We start from the raw sequence: 18,517 nt of genomic DNA on the forward strand, positions 1-18,517 counted from the left end.
GCAACTCCTCATTCATTAGTTTTATAAGACTGCAGCAATTCAGTTGTATCTTCAAGCTTCATTTTTAATTCTAGTTCTCTTGCTATTTCCGCCACATCTGAAGTTACTTCCTCCACTGAAGTCTTCACTCTCTCAAAGTCATCCACGAGGGCTGGAATCAACTTCTTCCAAACTCCTGTTAATGTTGATATTTTGACCTTTTCCTATGAATCACAATGTTCTTAATGGCACTACAAGAGTGACTCCTTTCCAGAAGGTTTTCAAATTACTTTCTCCAGATCTATTAGAGGAATCACTATATATGACAGCCATAGCCTTATGAAATGTACTTTGTAAATAAAAAAGACTTGAAAGTCAAAATTAGTCCTTGATCCATGGGGTGTAGGATGGATCAGCAGGCATGAAAACAACATGAAATCTCATTGTACATCCCCAATGAAGCTCTTGTGTGACCAGGTATATTGTCAACGAGCAGTAATATTTTGAAAGGAATCTTTTTCTGAGCAGGTCTCAACAATGAATTTAAAATATTTAGTAAAGCCAGTTGTACACAGATGTGCTGTCATTCAGGCTTTGTTATTCCACTTAGAGAGCACTGGCAGAATAGATTCAGCTAGTTCTTTAATGCCCTAGGATTTTCAGAATGGTAAACAAGCTTTGCCTTCAACTTAGTCAAGAGTGGCATTAGCCCTTAACAAAAGAGTTAGCCTGTCCTTTGAAGCTTTGAAGCCAGGCACTGACTTCTCTCCTATCTAGCTATGATAGTCCTGGATGGCCTCTTTTTCCAATATAAAACTATTTCATCTACATTGACAATCTGTTGTTTAGGATAGCCATCTTCATTAATTATTTTAGCTATATGTTCTGGGTAACTTGCTGCAGCTTCTACATAAACACTTGCTGCTTCACTTTGCATATGTTATTGGAACAGTTTCTTTTCTTAAATCTCATGAACCAGCCTCTGCTAGCTTCAAACTTTTCTTCTGCAGTTTTCTCATCTCTATCAGACTTCAGAGAATTGAAGAGAGTTAGGGCCTTGCTTTGGCTTAGGCTTTGGCTTAAAGAAATGTTAATTTTCTATTCAGATCCCTAAAACTTTGTCCATAAGGTTGTTTCACTTATAATTTTGTGTGTTCACTGGAATGCACTTCTAATTTTCTTCAAGAACTTTTCCTTTATGTTCATAACTTGGCTAACTGGTACAGGAGTTTCAGCCTATCTTGGCTTTTGATGTGCCTTCCTCAATAAGCTTAACCATTCCTAGCTTTTGAATCAAAGTGAGAGATTCTTCCTTTTACTTGAACTTAAGGTTATTAATTGGCCTAACTTCAATATTGTTGTGTCTCAGCGAATTGAGAAGCCCAGGAGAGAGAGAGATAAGGGAACGATCTGCTCAGTGGAGCAGTCAGAACATGTTAACATGTATCGATTAAGTTCACATCGAAAATCACAGATTGCCATAATACAATAATGAAAAAGTTTGAAATATTATGAGAATCACCCAAAATGTAACACAGATACATGAAATGAACAAATGCTGCTGGAAAATGGTAACTACAGACTTGCTTAATGCAGAGTCGCCACCAACTTTCAATAGGTAGAAAACATGAAGTGCAATAATGTGAAGCACAATAAAATGAAGGGTATGCCTACAATCAGAATATCATTCATGTAGCTAAATTTTTAATGTTTTTCCCTTCTAAATTTTTGCTTTTTAAAACATTTTCACTTAGGCCTTTAATTTCTCAAGAAAAGTCATCTTGGTGTACCTAATATAATAGCTGTAAGAATAAGTCTTAAATTGTTTCATAGGACTGCTCCCATATATACTAGTGGGCAATTTACTGATAGGCGTAAAAGGTTTAAAAGTATATCAATCTTTTGCCCATTTTTAATTCCTCTTCAGAATTTGTGGGACTGGGGAGGAAAAAATCAGAAAGTGCCCTAGGATTTAGGTACTATTTGATGGAAAATTATACAGATGTAAAAAAAAAAAAATTTAAAAAAGCATTTTAAAATGCTAGAAAATGCTCATAATTTCAGTAAAAAGGCAGAAAATAAAATTATGTATACATTCTGATCACTACATTTAAAATAAAATACTAAAATACACATGCATTAAAACAGATTTGATGGCAATATTTCAAAATATAAATAGCTGTTATCTCTCCTAGGATTACAGGTAATTTTGTTTTTATGCTTTTCATATTTACATATGATGCTACAACAAACATATATTGTTTTTATTTCTAAGAGAAATAAGTCATTAACTAAGTAACACCAAAAAAAACCCCCCAAAACCTTCTATTTTCATATTCAAGTTCAAAACCAAATTATACTAACTAGAAGTTCTTTGGGACTTTTAAATATAACCCATCTTTCAGACAATTTCTTTACCAGCTTCAATCGATGTTTTTCAAATTTGAAGATAAAAACTTTAACTAAATATCCAATGTTGTGGGTGGGAATATAAATTAGAATTATGGTTTTTTTTTGAGGGTAATTTGATAATAATGCAGAATTCTAAGGATATTGATAAGCAATCTTTTGATCAGTTATTCTACCTCTAGAACTAAATCATGACATATGCAAATACATTACTATAAAAGTTAATTGTGGTAGTGTTCATAACAGAAAAAGACTTGAAGTAATGTAAAAACTGAATAGAGGACTAACAATAATTATAACCATATAATTTATTTTGATCTATTCAGTTATTAAAAATGAAAATGGCAAATGTTTATTAAATAAATGGTGATCACATGAGAAGAACTCATATACTTAGAAGATCAAGTTGAAATTATCTCCTGATAATTTGACACTAATTTGCTCTGACTTACATGGCTGAAGATAAACCTTAATTAATACATCTAAGGAGTTCTAATTTTATTACTACTATTAAATACGTGATAGGTATTACACTTTACATTTATTTGCACATTTAATTTTCATGTCATCCTTATGAGGAAGGTTCTATTATTACATCTATATTGCATGGATGAAGAAACCAGGGCTGAGAAGATCTTACTGAAGATCATAAAGAAAATAAGTTGTAGAGATAAAACCTGAACACTTTGGTATGTCAGACCCATAAGCTCAAGGTAGAAACCATGACTCTGTACTGTATTTCCCTTCCATTTCTGTTTTAAAAAATAATCATTAGGTAGATCAGAACTGTTATTTCTTAAGAAAATGATTTAATGATATCTGATTCAACTGACATGAAATATTGAAAAAGTACAAAAGAATTTATTGCCCAAATATTTCCAAAGTAGAACAAAAAAATGGAATTATCTATGATAGCAAAATCCTGCAGTAATGCACATCTTGATAATTAAAAATTAAATATAATGGGATTGGCAATCAGTTCTTGTCTTCTGCTGCCTGGCTCATTCTCATATATGGGTGGACTAAAGTTTCAATCATGTAAGTTTGTGGTGCAGAGGAATACTGTAGGCAGGAGATGGGACGCATACGCCTCAGTATTATCCTGGCCTGAACTAACTGGGAATTCCTAGAACCAGCTTACTTCAAAGAGCCAGCTAATCATAGAACTCAGAATTATCTCCCCTGATATTTAAGTTGGAGCAAAAAAACTGTCACTAGGTGATACCAAACTGCAGCTGAACAAGGAAAATTCTGAATTTAGCAGGAGAACCTCCAGAACTGACTAGTTTGGCTGTATAGGCCTGCTCCACCGTTTCATTAAATATGACTCCTCACTGTATTGTGTTGGAAATATTTTGACTCTTTCTGATATGGCAGGGATTTAGTAATTAATCATCTTTTCTGAGCACTTATTTGAATCTGGTGACACATTTGACAGAGACACTTACATCAACCGAAGAATTGATACTGCTCCTTGAGCCTGAGGTACTAGCAATCCAATGGCCATATCCATTTTCTGGTCCATCCACATTAATGTCTGCCAAGTGCTGCTGCAGTGCTTAAGATAAAAAGGAAAAAAAAAAAAAAACCCAAAACCTGACAAATCAACCCTTTTGGAAAGACTACCAGAGAAGTATAATAAATATGTCATAGCTGAATGAAAAAGGATCCACAGACATAATCAGAGGTATTTCCTTCTGCACCTTTGAAAAGGAGTAGAGGACCCCAAGCTACAGAAGACTGCCTTCTCCCTCTACTCCTTCCTCCTAAAGTCCTCTGTACACATACGACTTTTCTTAATTGACCCTAAGGGTGACAATAACTATATATATAGGCTTGACACTCTCTTCTTTGGAAGGTCATCTTTCGATTATTAATACATGGTCTCAGCAATATTTTTATGACATAAAAGATTAATAGAAAACCTATGGTGGCTTTTGTTTAATCATAAGGAGACATCAACTAATCTTTGCCATAATAAAGAAGCAATCTTAGACACTGACTGCTATGGAAAGAGAAATTATTCTTGAAAAATAAAGAATAATTTACAGTGTAGAAAAACATTTCTAAAACCTAGACTATATTAGAAAAGAATGTTTTTCAGACACTTTAGAGAACAAGCTTAATAACCAAGTTTTGTTAGTAACACTGGGCCTATACTTGCTTCACACTACTTATTAAAATAATCCCGTCTGTAGATCACTCTGTGTATGAGCCTCAAAGGTAATTAATTACCACGCCATGATACACAGGAGATAATCATAATCCTTGCTAATATCAACAAAGAACAAAAGGAAATAGGTCTTAATCTACCAAAACTTCTAAATTTTAACTTAAGAAGGTTAGGTCAGAACTAAATTCTTCTTAGACTCCCATGATTCTAGCTTGAGATTCTACTACCTTCAACAAATATTAATTTAGTTTTATTATTCATTTTCCCACTATTTCCAGGTGAGTATTTTTATATCCCTTTTCCTAAGACAGGATTTTTATATTTTAATTGAAATATATTTGACATATAACATTGTATAAATTTAAAGTATACATGTTGATTTGATACATTTATATATTGTAATACAATTACCACTGTTAAGACAGTACCTATATCACATCACATTACATAATTACCATTTCTTTTTCGTGGTGGGAATAATTAAGATCTGGTCTCTTTTGCAACTTTGATGATTATAATACAATATCATTGTCTTTATTAACTATACTGTGCATTAGTACTCCAGGATTTACCTACTTGTTGCAAATTTGTCTCCTTAAATAACATCTTTTGTAAGAAATAGAATCTGTTTTCTAAATCTTATTACCCTGACCTAATCCTTTATAAGTTCTCAAATATTTGCCTACAGAGATTTTGTCAATTATTTTACTATCCTGGTTTAGCAGATACTGGTCTGCAGATTAGAAAATATCAGCTTTATTTGTTTTATCCCACTGAGCCAACATTTTTTTAGAAACTAATACCTTCAAGTAGTTAAAAAATAAAAGGAAAATAAAACAAAACAAAAACAGCAAAAGTAGGAAGAGTATACAGTGAAAAGTATTCCTCTCATTTGTTTCCCAGTCCTATCTATTCCTCCTCCATAGAGACAAATCATATGGGCAGTTTTTCATGCATCTTTACAAAAATATTTTTTGCAAATACAATCTAATTAAACATCTATTTATGCAGTCTTCCATTAAATAGTCACTCATTTCAATTGCTTATTATGTTTGTCTATATGTCCTGCTGGCCTTGGCATTTCTGAAAATACTGAATGACTGAAGAGATAGTATACTCATTAACTAATTTGGTCACCACAAATCAGCTCTGATAATGTAATTTCTTCTGAAAAGTAAAGAGAAAGGGATTAATAAATTAAAATCTTACCCATAAAGCCTCCACTAGCAATGCTCACATATTCTTTATTTTTCTGTAATGGAAAATAAAATTTAAATTATTCTAAAGTGCAATTTAATTAAAACTTCTGATAATTCTCTGAATACTGACAATGTAATATAAGGTTACATGTTAAATTTCTGGATTTTTTCCTTTCTTTGACATTTTGGACTTTGGCACAGAGAGGTATATACCTTTACTTGCATATTGTAACATCTGGTGCTTGGGTAGGAAAAGAACAACTTTGTGGCTATTAACAAGACTAATTTTATTTGCATTATAGTTCCCATAATGCAATAAAGAGTCAAACCCAAATCAGCTAAATTGTATTTTGGGATGTAATTAGAGTGGTTCTTAAAAGTTTTCAAAATATTTTATATCCTTAATAAAAAGGAAATATGAAAGAGAGTATTATAGCTAACTCTGAAGAAATGACAGAATGTTACCATCTTACAAACTACTAAAAATTAATGGATCTAAGCAATGATAAATAACAACAACAACAACAAAAAACACACAAAAATGAGATATCTGGGCAGTATTTTCCACCTGATGAACATACACACCACCCAGGACCTCCTATTTCTCCCAAAAATAATCTGATCAAGTCTCTACATCTAATTTAATTATCAGTTTATAGGAAACACCAGGGACAGACTCTGATAAATGACACCATGAGAATGCAATCAGCAAAATCCAGAATGTGGGTAACTCCATAAGACAAAGTATTTTCCAACAAACACATGCAAGGAAAAAAAGTGAGGAAAGAGAACTTAAAAATCTATAAATTAAAAAAGACTTTAAAAATATATCAACCAAGTGCAATGTCTTGTTTGGATCCTAGGAAAATCTTTGAACACTAGATTTTTTTTTATAATAGGGTTTAATAATGATAATGTGATTGTCTTTATAAAGTTTATAGGAGTCAAGTCTCCCTACTTTTAAAGTTGTTTGAAATTTTCCATGACAAAAATTGGGGAAAAGTTTTCTAAAAATCAAGAACTTGAATTACGAAAAGTTCACAGAAGTCTACATTCTTGCCATCTGAAAGCCCTCACATATATGGTTTATACCAGAATATTTTTAGAATAGGTCAAGTAAATTTATAAGTAAAATAAATTTGAGTCCCATTTTTTTATTTTGTATGTTTTTAAAATCTTTAATAAGATATAAAATTATTTTATAATCCCTCTCCCATATATTTCATTCCTTTCTCATTTTGTCTTTCAAGAATTCTGTCTTTTATATTAATGTTCTCAATCCAGTGTTCCAGTAAAATAAAACATGAATAGAAATGGACCCAACTTGAGCAATTTGTGCAATACCATGGCTACTGTCTTTCTGATTTCATTGTTCAGGGTCATATAAAATGAGAACTTTAATGTAATACTACCAAAGAATACCTAATAAACAACTAGTTTTATAAATTAAAAGCCATCAGTGAGTGAGGCTTTGTAGAGAAGGGAGAGAAACAGATTGCAAAAAATTACTAACACAGATGAGTTGTATCAAAGACAACACACACAAAAAAGGTGAGTATGTGTCATATATTTATTCAATTTCGAAGTGAAGATATTAAAATGAATTATACAGCTCTTGTAAAAAGTACTAGGGCATAAATAAACATGAAATCAATGCAACAGAATAATCCAGAAATAGATGCCGATGCATAGAGGAATTCAGTATATTAAAAATGTGGTGTTTCAAATTGGTAGCACAATTGGTCAGCTATCTGGATAAACAATTTTTTGATTCCTATCTCCCTTCTTACAAAAACATTCCAAATGGTTCAAGACTTAAACATAAACAAACAAACAACAACAAAACAGGTAAGCATGCAATAAAAATCTGGGAGAGAAGATCTTTCTTGACAAGACACAAAATCAATAAAGAAAAAAATTAAGATAAATTTGACAATGTAGATTAAGAATACAAAAATATCTACAAGAATTTCTTAAAAGTAACAGCAGTAACAAAGCAAAATTAAAATAATCTGTCAGCATACCTGTAAAAAGTGTGCCAGGACCATGTTCATATACATGTCTTCTTCTTCTCTGCCACTGCCCATGAAACAGAGGTGCTCCCCGCCAGCAATGGAGCCAGACTCGATGGACTGCTTCTGTGCTTCCAGCAAGGATTTTACTGACTGTGCAAATTCGGATGGATTCTGAAGCATCTAGACAATTTTTTTAAAATTAAAAATGTGCCAAGCCTGTGTTTCACAAACAGTTGCAAAATGTGAAATATTTTTTCAGAAAAAAATTTTAATAGCCACTATGAAAACAAAAAAGGCTCTTATAAAAAAAAAAAATCTCCAATAAGGAAAAAAATGTATAAATATACCTACAATACATTAAAACAAGAGTTGACACTGTAACTGAAAACCAGAAAAAAATCTGTGGTTATTGTTTATTTCTTAAACAATGAGTGTGGTATCCTCAAGTATAAGGACAAAAAAAGTTTAACACTGAGTGAAAGGGTCCATGACTAAAAACAATGCAGCAAAAAACAAGCTTTAATTTTTATTTCAACTTATATGGCAAACCATGTATTCTTTAGACAGTCACAAAGCCTTTAATTTATCAGCACTACTCTAGATAAAAAGATGAGAAAATTTCTTACCCTCAAGAAAACAAGTAAGCCAGTAACTACAAAAAATTGTTAAAACTGCTATACTGGGGCTACCAAAAAAAAGCACAGTGAAAACCAAACAGAAAAATGGACAAACCATTGAAGCAAGTTGTAAAACAAACAAACAAACAAACAAACAGCACACTCGCAAAACAATGCTCAACATCCCTAGTAATTACCACAATTTTTACCCCTCATTCTTGTAAAATAAAAAATTGGTGATTCCTAATATTGCTGATGGTATGAAACAATCATTCACATTAAAGCTGTAAAGTATAAACTGGTTCAGCCTTTTTAAAGGGCAATATGACAGTCTCTAGTAACATTTTATATACCCACACCCCTCAAACCAACAATTCTATTTTTAGGAGGCTATCTTACAGAAAGATTTGCATGGGTTCACAATGTATGTGTAAGGATGTTAACCATAGCATTGTTTATTATAAGAAAACTAAAACAAACCAAATTACATCAACTTACAAATTATGGTATATCTATATCATAAACCACTGTACAGCCATTAAAAAGAATGTACTTAAGTGAAAAAACAAGTGAACTGTCGAGTGAAAAGCAAGTGAAAAAAGTGAACAAGAAATATGTAAATACATATTAAAGGTCTCAAAGATTAAACAAGCTGTTAATAGCAGTTAACTCTGGAGAGTCTCTGATTTTTTAATTCAAGTATTGATGAATCACTTAAGTAAATTTTTAAAATAAGCATAAAAGGAGGACCATCTAAGTCTTCCTGGATGAATCAAGGAAGAGAAAGGCACAGAGTTCACTTTCAGGATGCAGGCAAGCTAGGACTGCCTTCTCCATGTATAGTGCCCCAAACTCTACAGTGCCCATGAGTTTCCTCTCAACACTATCTAGGCCCTTCTACGTGCCCTTTCACCCTCGGCATCAACTTCTTCAGACAAGTTGGGAAGAGGGCAGACTGCATGGTCAGCAAAAGGAGTTACTCTTCTGTCTTCCTCATCCCTGAGGCTCTACTAACTCTTGTTAGTGGCTTAAATGATGTCAGTCCTAGTTTTAACAACTGTTCTAAATATCTCTGACAGTATTTAATTATTTACTTCATTCACTTCTTCAATTAACGTGACCCAAGGATAGCAATCTTAACAACTCAGCACCACGGGCCAGATACCACCCTCACTAAATATTAGTTTATATATACATAAGTAGTCATAATGAAAAAAAATGCTTAAAGTAAAAACTTTTGGATTACCCAATTATATAAGTGCTAATACTTATAGAGTACTTACTAGGTGCAAGACACTATGCTAAGTGCTACATCAGCTAGCTTGTAGTAAGAAGTTTAGAATTTACTGACATAACAATGGTAAGCAATAGTAAGCGATAATTAACTGTTTTCATCTACCCTTTATGATGCCTAAAGGGTGTTCTGGGTGAAACGGTAATTTGAGAGCAACATTTTTTGTCATAGGGCAGAAACTACCTCCTTAAGCAGAAAGAAAGATACCCTTAATCAGGTATGTGTATATTTATGGGCTAAAGAAAAAAAAAGATTTCTTCTTTCATGTTTAAAAAAAAATTTTAATTAGCACTTATACTAACCAGATCTGAATCTAAGTGAAAAGCAGTTGATAAATGCCCAGCATTATACTGTTCTGCAGGACGGCAATCCACCACAAAGAATCGGACTCCTTCCTAAGAGAGAAACATGTGACATACTGAAATTTGCCACTAGGGTTACATTTTACATAATAAAATAATAACAATTAACCAAAGGAGGGGGAACAAGTTTATTAAAAAGTGGATCTCACAAAGAACAGGAGGATCCAATCAGTATAGATGCAAGAACATAACCTCAAGATCTTAAATAATTTTATTGATTTTAAAAATTAAAACATTTTATATATGCTGTTCTTGACCAAAAAATCTTAAAATATGTAGGAGAACGTCAATTTGAGTTATAAAACTAATTACAGTGTATTACAACTTAATTTTTTAATGTGTATTATGTTAATATTTTTACAACCCATATAGTTATAAACGTAGACATAGATATAATTCCTATTTCTGCACATCTACAACAATTCACATAAGAACTAAATGTTTTGGGAGGGTCAGGTGAGGTTCTGCAATGCCAGTTGGAACTGAGGAAGTTCACGAGTCTTATTAAACTGGATTATATATTTTCATGTTTTTAAAAATAGTTCTAATAAGAAAAATACTGAAATGCTTGTTTTAAAAAGATGTACTGTAAAAGGTATTTTCCAGGTCCTTTTCCCTACTTCTTGGAAATACATCCCACCTTCCAAATACACATACACACACAGTTAGATGTGATACTAGTAATAAAGAACATATATTTAAAAAAAATGGCTCATTAATTTTCATGAAGACAGCAATGGACAGAATATTATGGTATATATCTTCAATTCTCTTTTGTTATATGCTTTATAGCATTAAACCATGTAATTCAATTAGTTGTATAATTACCCAGAATGTAACTGGTAAATGCTAAATTTACCCTCTTAAGTACTTAATACAACATTTTGTTGCTTTCTTAAAACATAAAAACAGATTTAACAATTTACAAAAATAATTAAATGTTGGAACCAAAATGGCGTAGATGATAGAGGTTCTGTTTATCCCTCTAGCAACCAAATCAAAGTTGTGATGGAAACCAGGAGCAGCAGCAAGGAAAAATCCCCTGGGATCTTGATGAGTAAGCCATACAACTAGAGAGAAATCCAAGAAAGCACAATGCAAAAGCAGAAGGTAGGACAGGGTGAGGAAGTGTGCTGCCTGGTCTTGAGCAGCTGAGTGAGATGGAGGCTGCGACAACGGCGCACACCTCTTAAAGGGGCCATGTCTGCAAGTGGATTTTCACGGTGACAGACCTGCTCTCTCTGAGCACCAGTGCCTGATGGGCTATGCGCAGGGGGTACCAGGGACTTATAGGGAGACACTGTTGGAATGAGGGCCAAGGGGAGACTTGCTCTGTACAGAAGTGCAGGCGGTATCCATTGTTCCCTGTTGAGCCTTTCTCCCTCCCAGTGCGCGGACTCAACACTGCTGTTGCCGTGAGGTCATCAGACTGGATAATAGAGGTCGCTCCACCTAGAGGATTCCCTGAAACCCTACCTCCCCTAACTCATGGCCCCACCTAAGCTACATCCAGATATCCTCAGTGAGTCAGGCACTCCTTGCTGAGTAGTGCCTAGATTTATACTGGAGACAGTTGGCCTCAGTTTCTGGTGTGGCCTTTTGAGGCAACTATAAGCACAGCATCTGTGAATTGCTTGCTGAATCTTAACAGGTGGCCCTGGAGGGGCAGAGACTTGAGTTAAATTTGACCTGTAGCTAAACCCCTCTAAGGACTGTGCCTCTGGACACCTACTACACAAATCCGCACTAGTAAGACTGGGAGACATAGGAGCTTCGCTTAGTACATAGAAACAGACACAGAAAGGCGGTCAAAATGGGAAAACAAAGAAACAGAAACCATATGAGAGAACAGAACAGAAATCCAGATATAATGGAGTCAAGTAATCTAACAGATGCAGAGTTCAAAACACCAGTTATAAAGATGCTCAATGGATTTTTGGTTAAATGCAATGAGAACTTCAACCAAGAGATAAAACAAAACAAAACAAAAAAAACATAAAAATAGAAATGGAAATTATAAAAGGGAACCAGTCTGAAATGAAGAACACATTATCTTAGATGAGAAGCATATTAAATGAAATAAACAAAGGAATAAACAGAGTGAATAAAAAAAAGGATCAAATGTCCTATCTAGAGGATGGGAAAGCCAAGAACACTCAAACAGAATGGCAAGAGATAAGATGCCAAGACTATAAAAATAATTTAAGGAGCATATGGGACACTATTAAGGGTCCAAATAGCCGTCTGATCAGCATACGTGAAGAAAATCAAGATGCTAAACAGCTATTTGAAGAAATAATGATGGAAAACTTCCCTAACCAAGTGAAAGAAATGGACACAAACCCTAGGAAGCTCAGAGAATTCCCAAAGTCAGGGATCCAAAGAGGCCACACCAAGACAACATAATTAAAATGCCAAAGGTTAAATACAAAGAAAAAATTTTAAAAGCAGCAAGAGAAAAAGTTACTTCTAAGGGAAAACCCACAAGACTGGCAGCTAATTTCTCAAAAGAAACTATGCAGGACAGAAGGGCTTGGCAAAAATTATTTGACAGGATGAAGACCCAAGATCTACAACCAAGAATAATTTATCCAGCAAAGCTATCATTTAGAGTTAAAGGACAGATAAAGAGCTTTCCAGACAAAAATAAATTAAAGGAATTTATCACCACCAAGCCCATATTACAGGAAATGTTGGAGGGACCTCTTTAAGAAGAAAAAACATGTATCAAAAACAGGAATAAAGAATGGTAACAACTACATTCCTATCAATAAGTACCTCAAATGGAAAAGAATTAAGTGCTCCAACTAAAAGAGTGGATGAATGGAAAGGAAAACAAGACTGCTACATGTTGCCTATAAGAGACTCGTTTCAGGTTAAAAGACAAAGACTAAAAGGAAGGGGATGGAAAAACATATTGCTTTGATGGATCTAGAAGGTATTTAGGTCAGACAGAGAAAGATAAACACTGTGAATTCATTTATATGTGGAATCCAAGGAATAAAAAGAACAAACTAATCAAAAACAAACTCACAAATATAGTGGACAATTTGGTGATAGACAGAGGGGAGGGGAGTTTGTGGGGCTAGGAGAATGGGGTGAAGGGCTAAAGAAGTACCAATCAGTAGCTGATGGATGGACACAGGGATGGGGAGCATGGCATAGGGAATGTAATTAGACTGACTACATTGGCTAGGTGGAGGATGAGAGGAGGGAGGGAGCAATTGGAGTGGAGGACCATTTTATGAACTAAATAGATGTCTAACCAATGTACTGTATACTTGAAACTAATTAAAATTAAAATAAATTAATTGTTGTCAACTAAAATAACACCCAAGTTGGCAGTTTAAAAATGACCATCTGGACAGAAGATTTAACGCATTAATCCTCAAAAAAAGTAAAATAGCCACATTATTGTAGTAAATTAATTTTGTGGAAATGAACAAATGGAGAAAATGTTGGCTCCTTAAAGGAGACACTCCTCTGACAAAACGGTGGGTTTTCTTTACTTACCTCCTGCAGCTGATTTGCCTGAAGGATCTCTGACACAGAGACGGCCAGACAAAGAGCCTGACTCAGATCTCCATCGTCATCTTTAATTCCCAGTAAAGTACTACCAAACAGATGGTGATTATCCTGTTTAAAGATAAAAATTTAAAACACTATAAAGAAAAAAAAACAAAATCAAATTCTCCTACTAAAGATATTCTTAATAAACCATGATAAAAGGTAAAATAATTATATAACATCCTTGAGTCATGTGATTTCCAAAACTTAATATGCTATCATCAGCTAAAAGTCACAAAAAAGGCTATAAAGTCCCTGTCAGAGTTCACACAAAATGAAATGAAATAATACATTCTGCATGGCTATTTTCTACAATATCACCTACAGCAAATGTTAACTTTTTTACATGGTTATTCGCTTTTCATATTTCAATAAAAACAAAAACATGGCATAAACGAATTGTATAAATTATGTAAAACACTGATGAATAGCATGCTCTAATTAGCTAATGCCTGTGCAGATTATTTACTGTGTCTGAAGAATAAATGTTGGTCCTCTCAGATGACTGAAAAGAATATAAAACTTATTTATTATCCAGCATCCTAGACCACTATCCCACCATCTGATTTACTCGGCATTGTTGGGAACTAAGGTGTTCTACAGAATGCAATTATTAAGATGGCTAAATGAGTCCCTAGAAACAAATCTCCTTTTTAATTAATTAGTTTCAAGGGAAATGTTATTAAAAGGTTTCCTTCCAAAACACACTATACTGAGTATAATTTAACTTTGTCTTAATGTTTCAGTGACATGATGACTATCAAACTAGCAATTATTATGATAAAATGACAGAAAAATAAAAAAGACAGTAATGCTCTCCTGGGCACTTGAGGTCACAGACTAGTTGTTAAGATATTTCTGTGCCTCCTCCACTATTAGTTTTTGCTTCCTGGAATCTTACTTTCTATGATTCTAATGTGGTGTCCTTTTTCTTAAATGCACTGGTCTGGTCTGAGAAAGGATATAGGGAGGGGCTAAGTGACCCATTTTTCCTTACAAGATAGCTCTGCGTCATTACAGTTGTACTAAGCTGAACTCCATATAAAGGAGGCATAATTATTCACGCTCCATAAAATTTTTGTAATATAATTTTTAAAGTTAAGAAATCATTAATTTAGGAAACATCTCACAACCAATTTTCTAATGATCAGAAATAATTGGAGTAGAGGTGAAATGATTCCTAGCATATATGTATACTATCTTTTTTAATCTTCCTTCACCAGGAAGAATAGTAACAGTAAAAAATCACACAAAACTGAAAAACATAAAAAGACAGAAAAGAATGCCAACCTAGAATATTTTAACTGAAGTAAATACAACATTAAAAATAGAACTATGTACAAAATGTGAAATACTGAATACCCAGTCATTTGTTGTCTTATACCTTTCTAAATGAAACTGGTGTTTTACTGCAATAATACTGAGCCAGAGAGAAAAGGTCTTCTATATCTTCTAGATTCAAACTGGATGGAGTTTTTTCCAAGAACTCTGAAACAAGATTATAAATATGACAAAACTTAAAAAATTGCTTGTGGGGAATACAATGAACATTATTTATGTATCAAAGCTGGAATGTCCTTAGTATAATAAAAGCTATATAAATGGAATCTGAACAATGATGCCTTTAAAACTGCTTAGGGAGAAGTGGATATCCCCAAAGAAGCAAAAATTGTTAATGCAATTCTGCTGCTTGTGAATGGTGGCGTCAGGCAATCAAATCAAATTCATTAGCCTGGACCAGAATACTGTGATTTATTTATTTATTTATTTATTTAACAAACACCTATTATGTGCCAGGGTCTCTGGAAATAAAAATGACCAAGAAATAATTCCTGAGTTAAGGAACTATGTCTTGTGTGAATATTGAAAGGTAAATTAAGGAAAAAAGAAGAGATGGGGGGACTGGGAGGGATTTTATTTAAACAATGAAAACCAAAGAAACAGATATGGAAAGGAATGAAAGCATGAAGGAAAAAAAAAGGAGTAAGTTTAGCAAAACTGGGGAAAATGGTTTAAGGTTTGTCTCTAAAGAGTGTGTAAGAGTTGAATATAACCTCAGAGATCTTCTAATCTACTGGATTTATAGGTGAGGAAACTGAGTTTAAGAAAATTAAGTGACATGAAACAATATCTCTACATTGAATGATACTTACGGATAACTTCTTCTTTGCTGTCAGATTCCTGTGCTAAAATAACTTCTCTGTAAAAAAAGAATCAAATGAATTAAAATAAAATAGTAACAGAGCTTCTGGAGAATAAAGAAAAAAATCTAGCCAACTTGATACTTACTTTGCATTAACAAGGATTATTAACATTAAGAAATAAATAAAAAATGGATCTGCTTGTTGTAAATATCCATCCCATATTGCCTGAGTGACTTCAATGGAACAGTAACATGCAAAAAGACTTCCAAGCTGTAATCGGGAAATCAAATGACAAACGTAAACCATTAGAAATGACTTGTTCTTTTAAAAGTATTAAAGCAAATACATAAGTAACATTACATTAAATTATCTGCACCTGAAATTTAACGTGTACTTTAATTTTAGTGTACCTAATCCAAAGGCAGAACATGTGGGTTGAAAGCACCATTGAGGCACTTACTAGCTATGTAACATAAGGCACAAAACTTAACCTCTGAAGCTTCCAATTCTATTTCTGTAAAAAGAAAAAAATCCTAGTAATACTATACCCATCTAACACTGTTGTGAGCAATAATTATCCAAGAATATCTAAAGTAACTACCATATATCTATCTGCCATAGCATAACTAACATAATTACCCACAGAGCTCCCTAAGGGTAACTAGTATAATTATTACAGTACTTAACTTATAAGGTAATTGTAAGGATCAAACATGCTAATTTAAGTTAATAGCGTCTAAAAAAAAAATTAATGACAATATAAATGTGAACTGCTCCCAAAGCTTAGTTGGATGTCATTAGAAATAGATGAGAGAACATTCATCTCTCTCAATAGGTTTCAGTTCTATGGTTTTCTATTTAAAATTAAAAACTTGTTAAGGTATAAGTTTCTCTAGAGTCCAATTATTATTTAAATTGCATGAATTCAGTGATACTTTTGATTTTCATTAAATACAGAAACGATTACATGTAGAGGTTTAAACTTAAAATATTTTTAACAGTTAAGGGGAGCTAATGTGAACATATACATTTAGTGTGAGAAAACATATATTTTGTGCCAGGTACTAAGTTACTGTCACAGTAATACACACACACACACGCATGCACATACACAGACCTCACAGATTGCAAGGACCTTGTCATCTTACAATCCTTCATTTTTTTAATTTAAAAAAAATATTTTACACCTATAGCACCTGGTCTTCCTAGGTGGTCTCCCATCCAAGTACTAACCAGACCCAACTCCACTTAGCTTCCGAGATCAGATGGGATTGGGCTTGTTCAGGGTAGCATGGCCGTAGACAATATTAAATATTTTTAAATTAAATATCTCTTAAATATTCTCACAACAGATTGAACAAAGAAATAGATATGAGAATCTGTCTGTCTATTATCCAAGCTATATATCGAGATTTGCAAAAATATAGAACAATGTCACTATTCCCACTAATTTTCTTCTGGAAAATATAGTTATTTCTCATTTAAAAAACAAATTGTTAACATGTTATGAATTTATCATTACTGCTAAATAAATTAAAATTTAAAATTTTTCAGTTTTAATTTCTAATCAACATAATACATATAAAGCATGGATCTTCGATAAATGTTGTGTAGAGAGGTCTTGAGACCAGGTACCAGTCCATGGCCTGTTAGGAACCAGGCTGCACAGCAGGAGGTGAACAGTGGGCAAGCAAGAGAAATTTCATCTGTGTTTGCAGCCATTCCCCAAGTGCTAGCATCACATCTCAGCTCCACCTCAGATCATTATGCATTTGATTCTCACAGGAGAACCGGGCCCTGTGCCAAAAGGTTGGGTACCACTACCTGAGACCAAAAGGCTTGAGAACCACTGACTTAGAATAAAACCTCACCCTGAAAATACAAATATAGCATGACATAGCACTGAGATGTATTTTATATTCTTTTATATTAATCATTTGATAACCCTGTCATGACTTTCCAACTCTTATATAGACCATGAATAATTTAATCTCAAACTTTTAAAGTGAACTGATATTTATGTTTACATATACATATAAATATATCATATACATTTTATTGTAAAAAAAACAAAAGACTAAAACTTAAATAATCTGAATAACATAAGTGAAGGGCAAAAAAACCTATTTTTGAAGTGCCAATAATTTTACTCCTTTGGTTCAAGTAGTAATGGTCTATAGCTTAGTACTTTTCTTCCTCTTTGGAGGAAAAAAACCTAACTATAGTTTCATAGAAATCTATTTTTCAGTAAGTGTTCCTACTTTCACTTTATTACCCAGTTGAGTGCATAGGAGTCTGGAGTAATTTTCTTTGTATCAAGAAAAGAACAAAGCTCAGGCTCATGGTATTGGATGAGTAATCGGAAAAGATGAAATGGTCTCCCCTTCAGGGAACAATCCCTAAAAGACAAGAGAAGCAAGGATTCTTGCATTAGTAGGTCAGAAATGATCATACCAGTAACCAATCCTCCTGCAATACCCATCTCCTCCTACTCCCAGAACAGCTAAACACCAGCCTACCTCATATAAGGCAGAGCTCTCGTGCTAACACCTAACATACCTGACAGAAAGTCTGTAGAAACAGTAGGTCTACAGTCAACTCTAGCGAGATTCTCTCCAGGTGAACCTAAGCAGCACTCAAACAAAAGGACTATAGTATAGAGACCACTGAAAACAGCAGGACCGCTTAAGGTATTTTGGTAAGTACTGAATCCCAAAAGGAGACCTGAAGAGTCCTGAAGAAATCTAGCCCCCTTCTT

At 33.5% G+C, this 18,517-nt stretch overlaps 1 protein-coding gene and 1 pseudogene across 2 annotated transcripts in view; both read right to left on the minus strand.

Annotated features, from left to right (window-relative positions):
• Positions 1-18,517, minus strand: part of TBC1D23 (TBC1 domain family member 23) — a 49,382-nt gene that overhangs the window by 12,285 nt on the left and 18,580 nt on the right. For both annotated transcript variants that reach the window (XM_036218947.1, XM_016144702.2), the window contains exons 5-13: positions 18,035-18,158; positions 15,905-16,029; positions 15,769-15,815; positions 15,000-15,103; positions 13,562-13,684; positions 9,989-10,081; positions 7,785-7,955; positions 5,771-5,813; positions 3,837-3,946 (exon numbers count right to left, since the gene is read on the minus strand). In XM_036218947.1, coding sequence (XP_036074840.1) covers positions 3,837-3,946; positions 5,771-5,813; positions 7,785-7,955; positions 9,989-10,081; positions 13,562-13,684; positions 15,000-15,103; positions 15,769-15,815; positions 15,905-16,029; positions 18,035-18,158 — 940 coding nt within the window. The remainder of the gene's footprint in view (positions 1-3,836; positions 3,947-5,770; positions 5,814-7,784; positions 7,956-9,988; positions 10,082-13,561; positions 13,685-14,999; positions 15,104-15,768; positions 15,816-15,904; positions 16,030-18,034; positions 18,159-18,517) is intronic.
• Positions 16,944-17,062, minus strand: LOC118602639 (annotated as a pseudogene).

Source organism: Rousettus aegyptiacus, unplaced genomic scaffold, assembly GCF_014176215.1.
Source record: "Rousettus aegyptiacus isolate mRouAeg1 unplaced genomic scaffold, mRouAeg1.p scaffold_m13_p_4, whole genome shotgun sequence".
Taxonomy (NCBI): domain Eukaryota; kingdom Metazoa; phylum Chordata; class Mammalia; order Chiroptera; family Pteropodidae; genus Rousettus; species Rousettus aegyptiacus.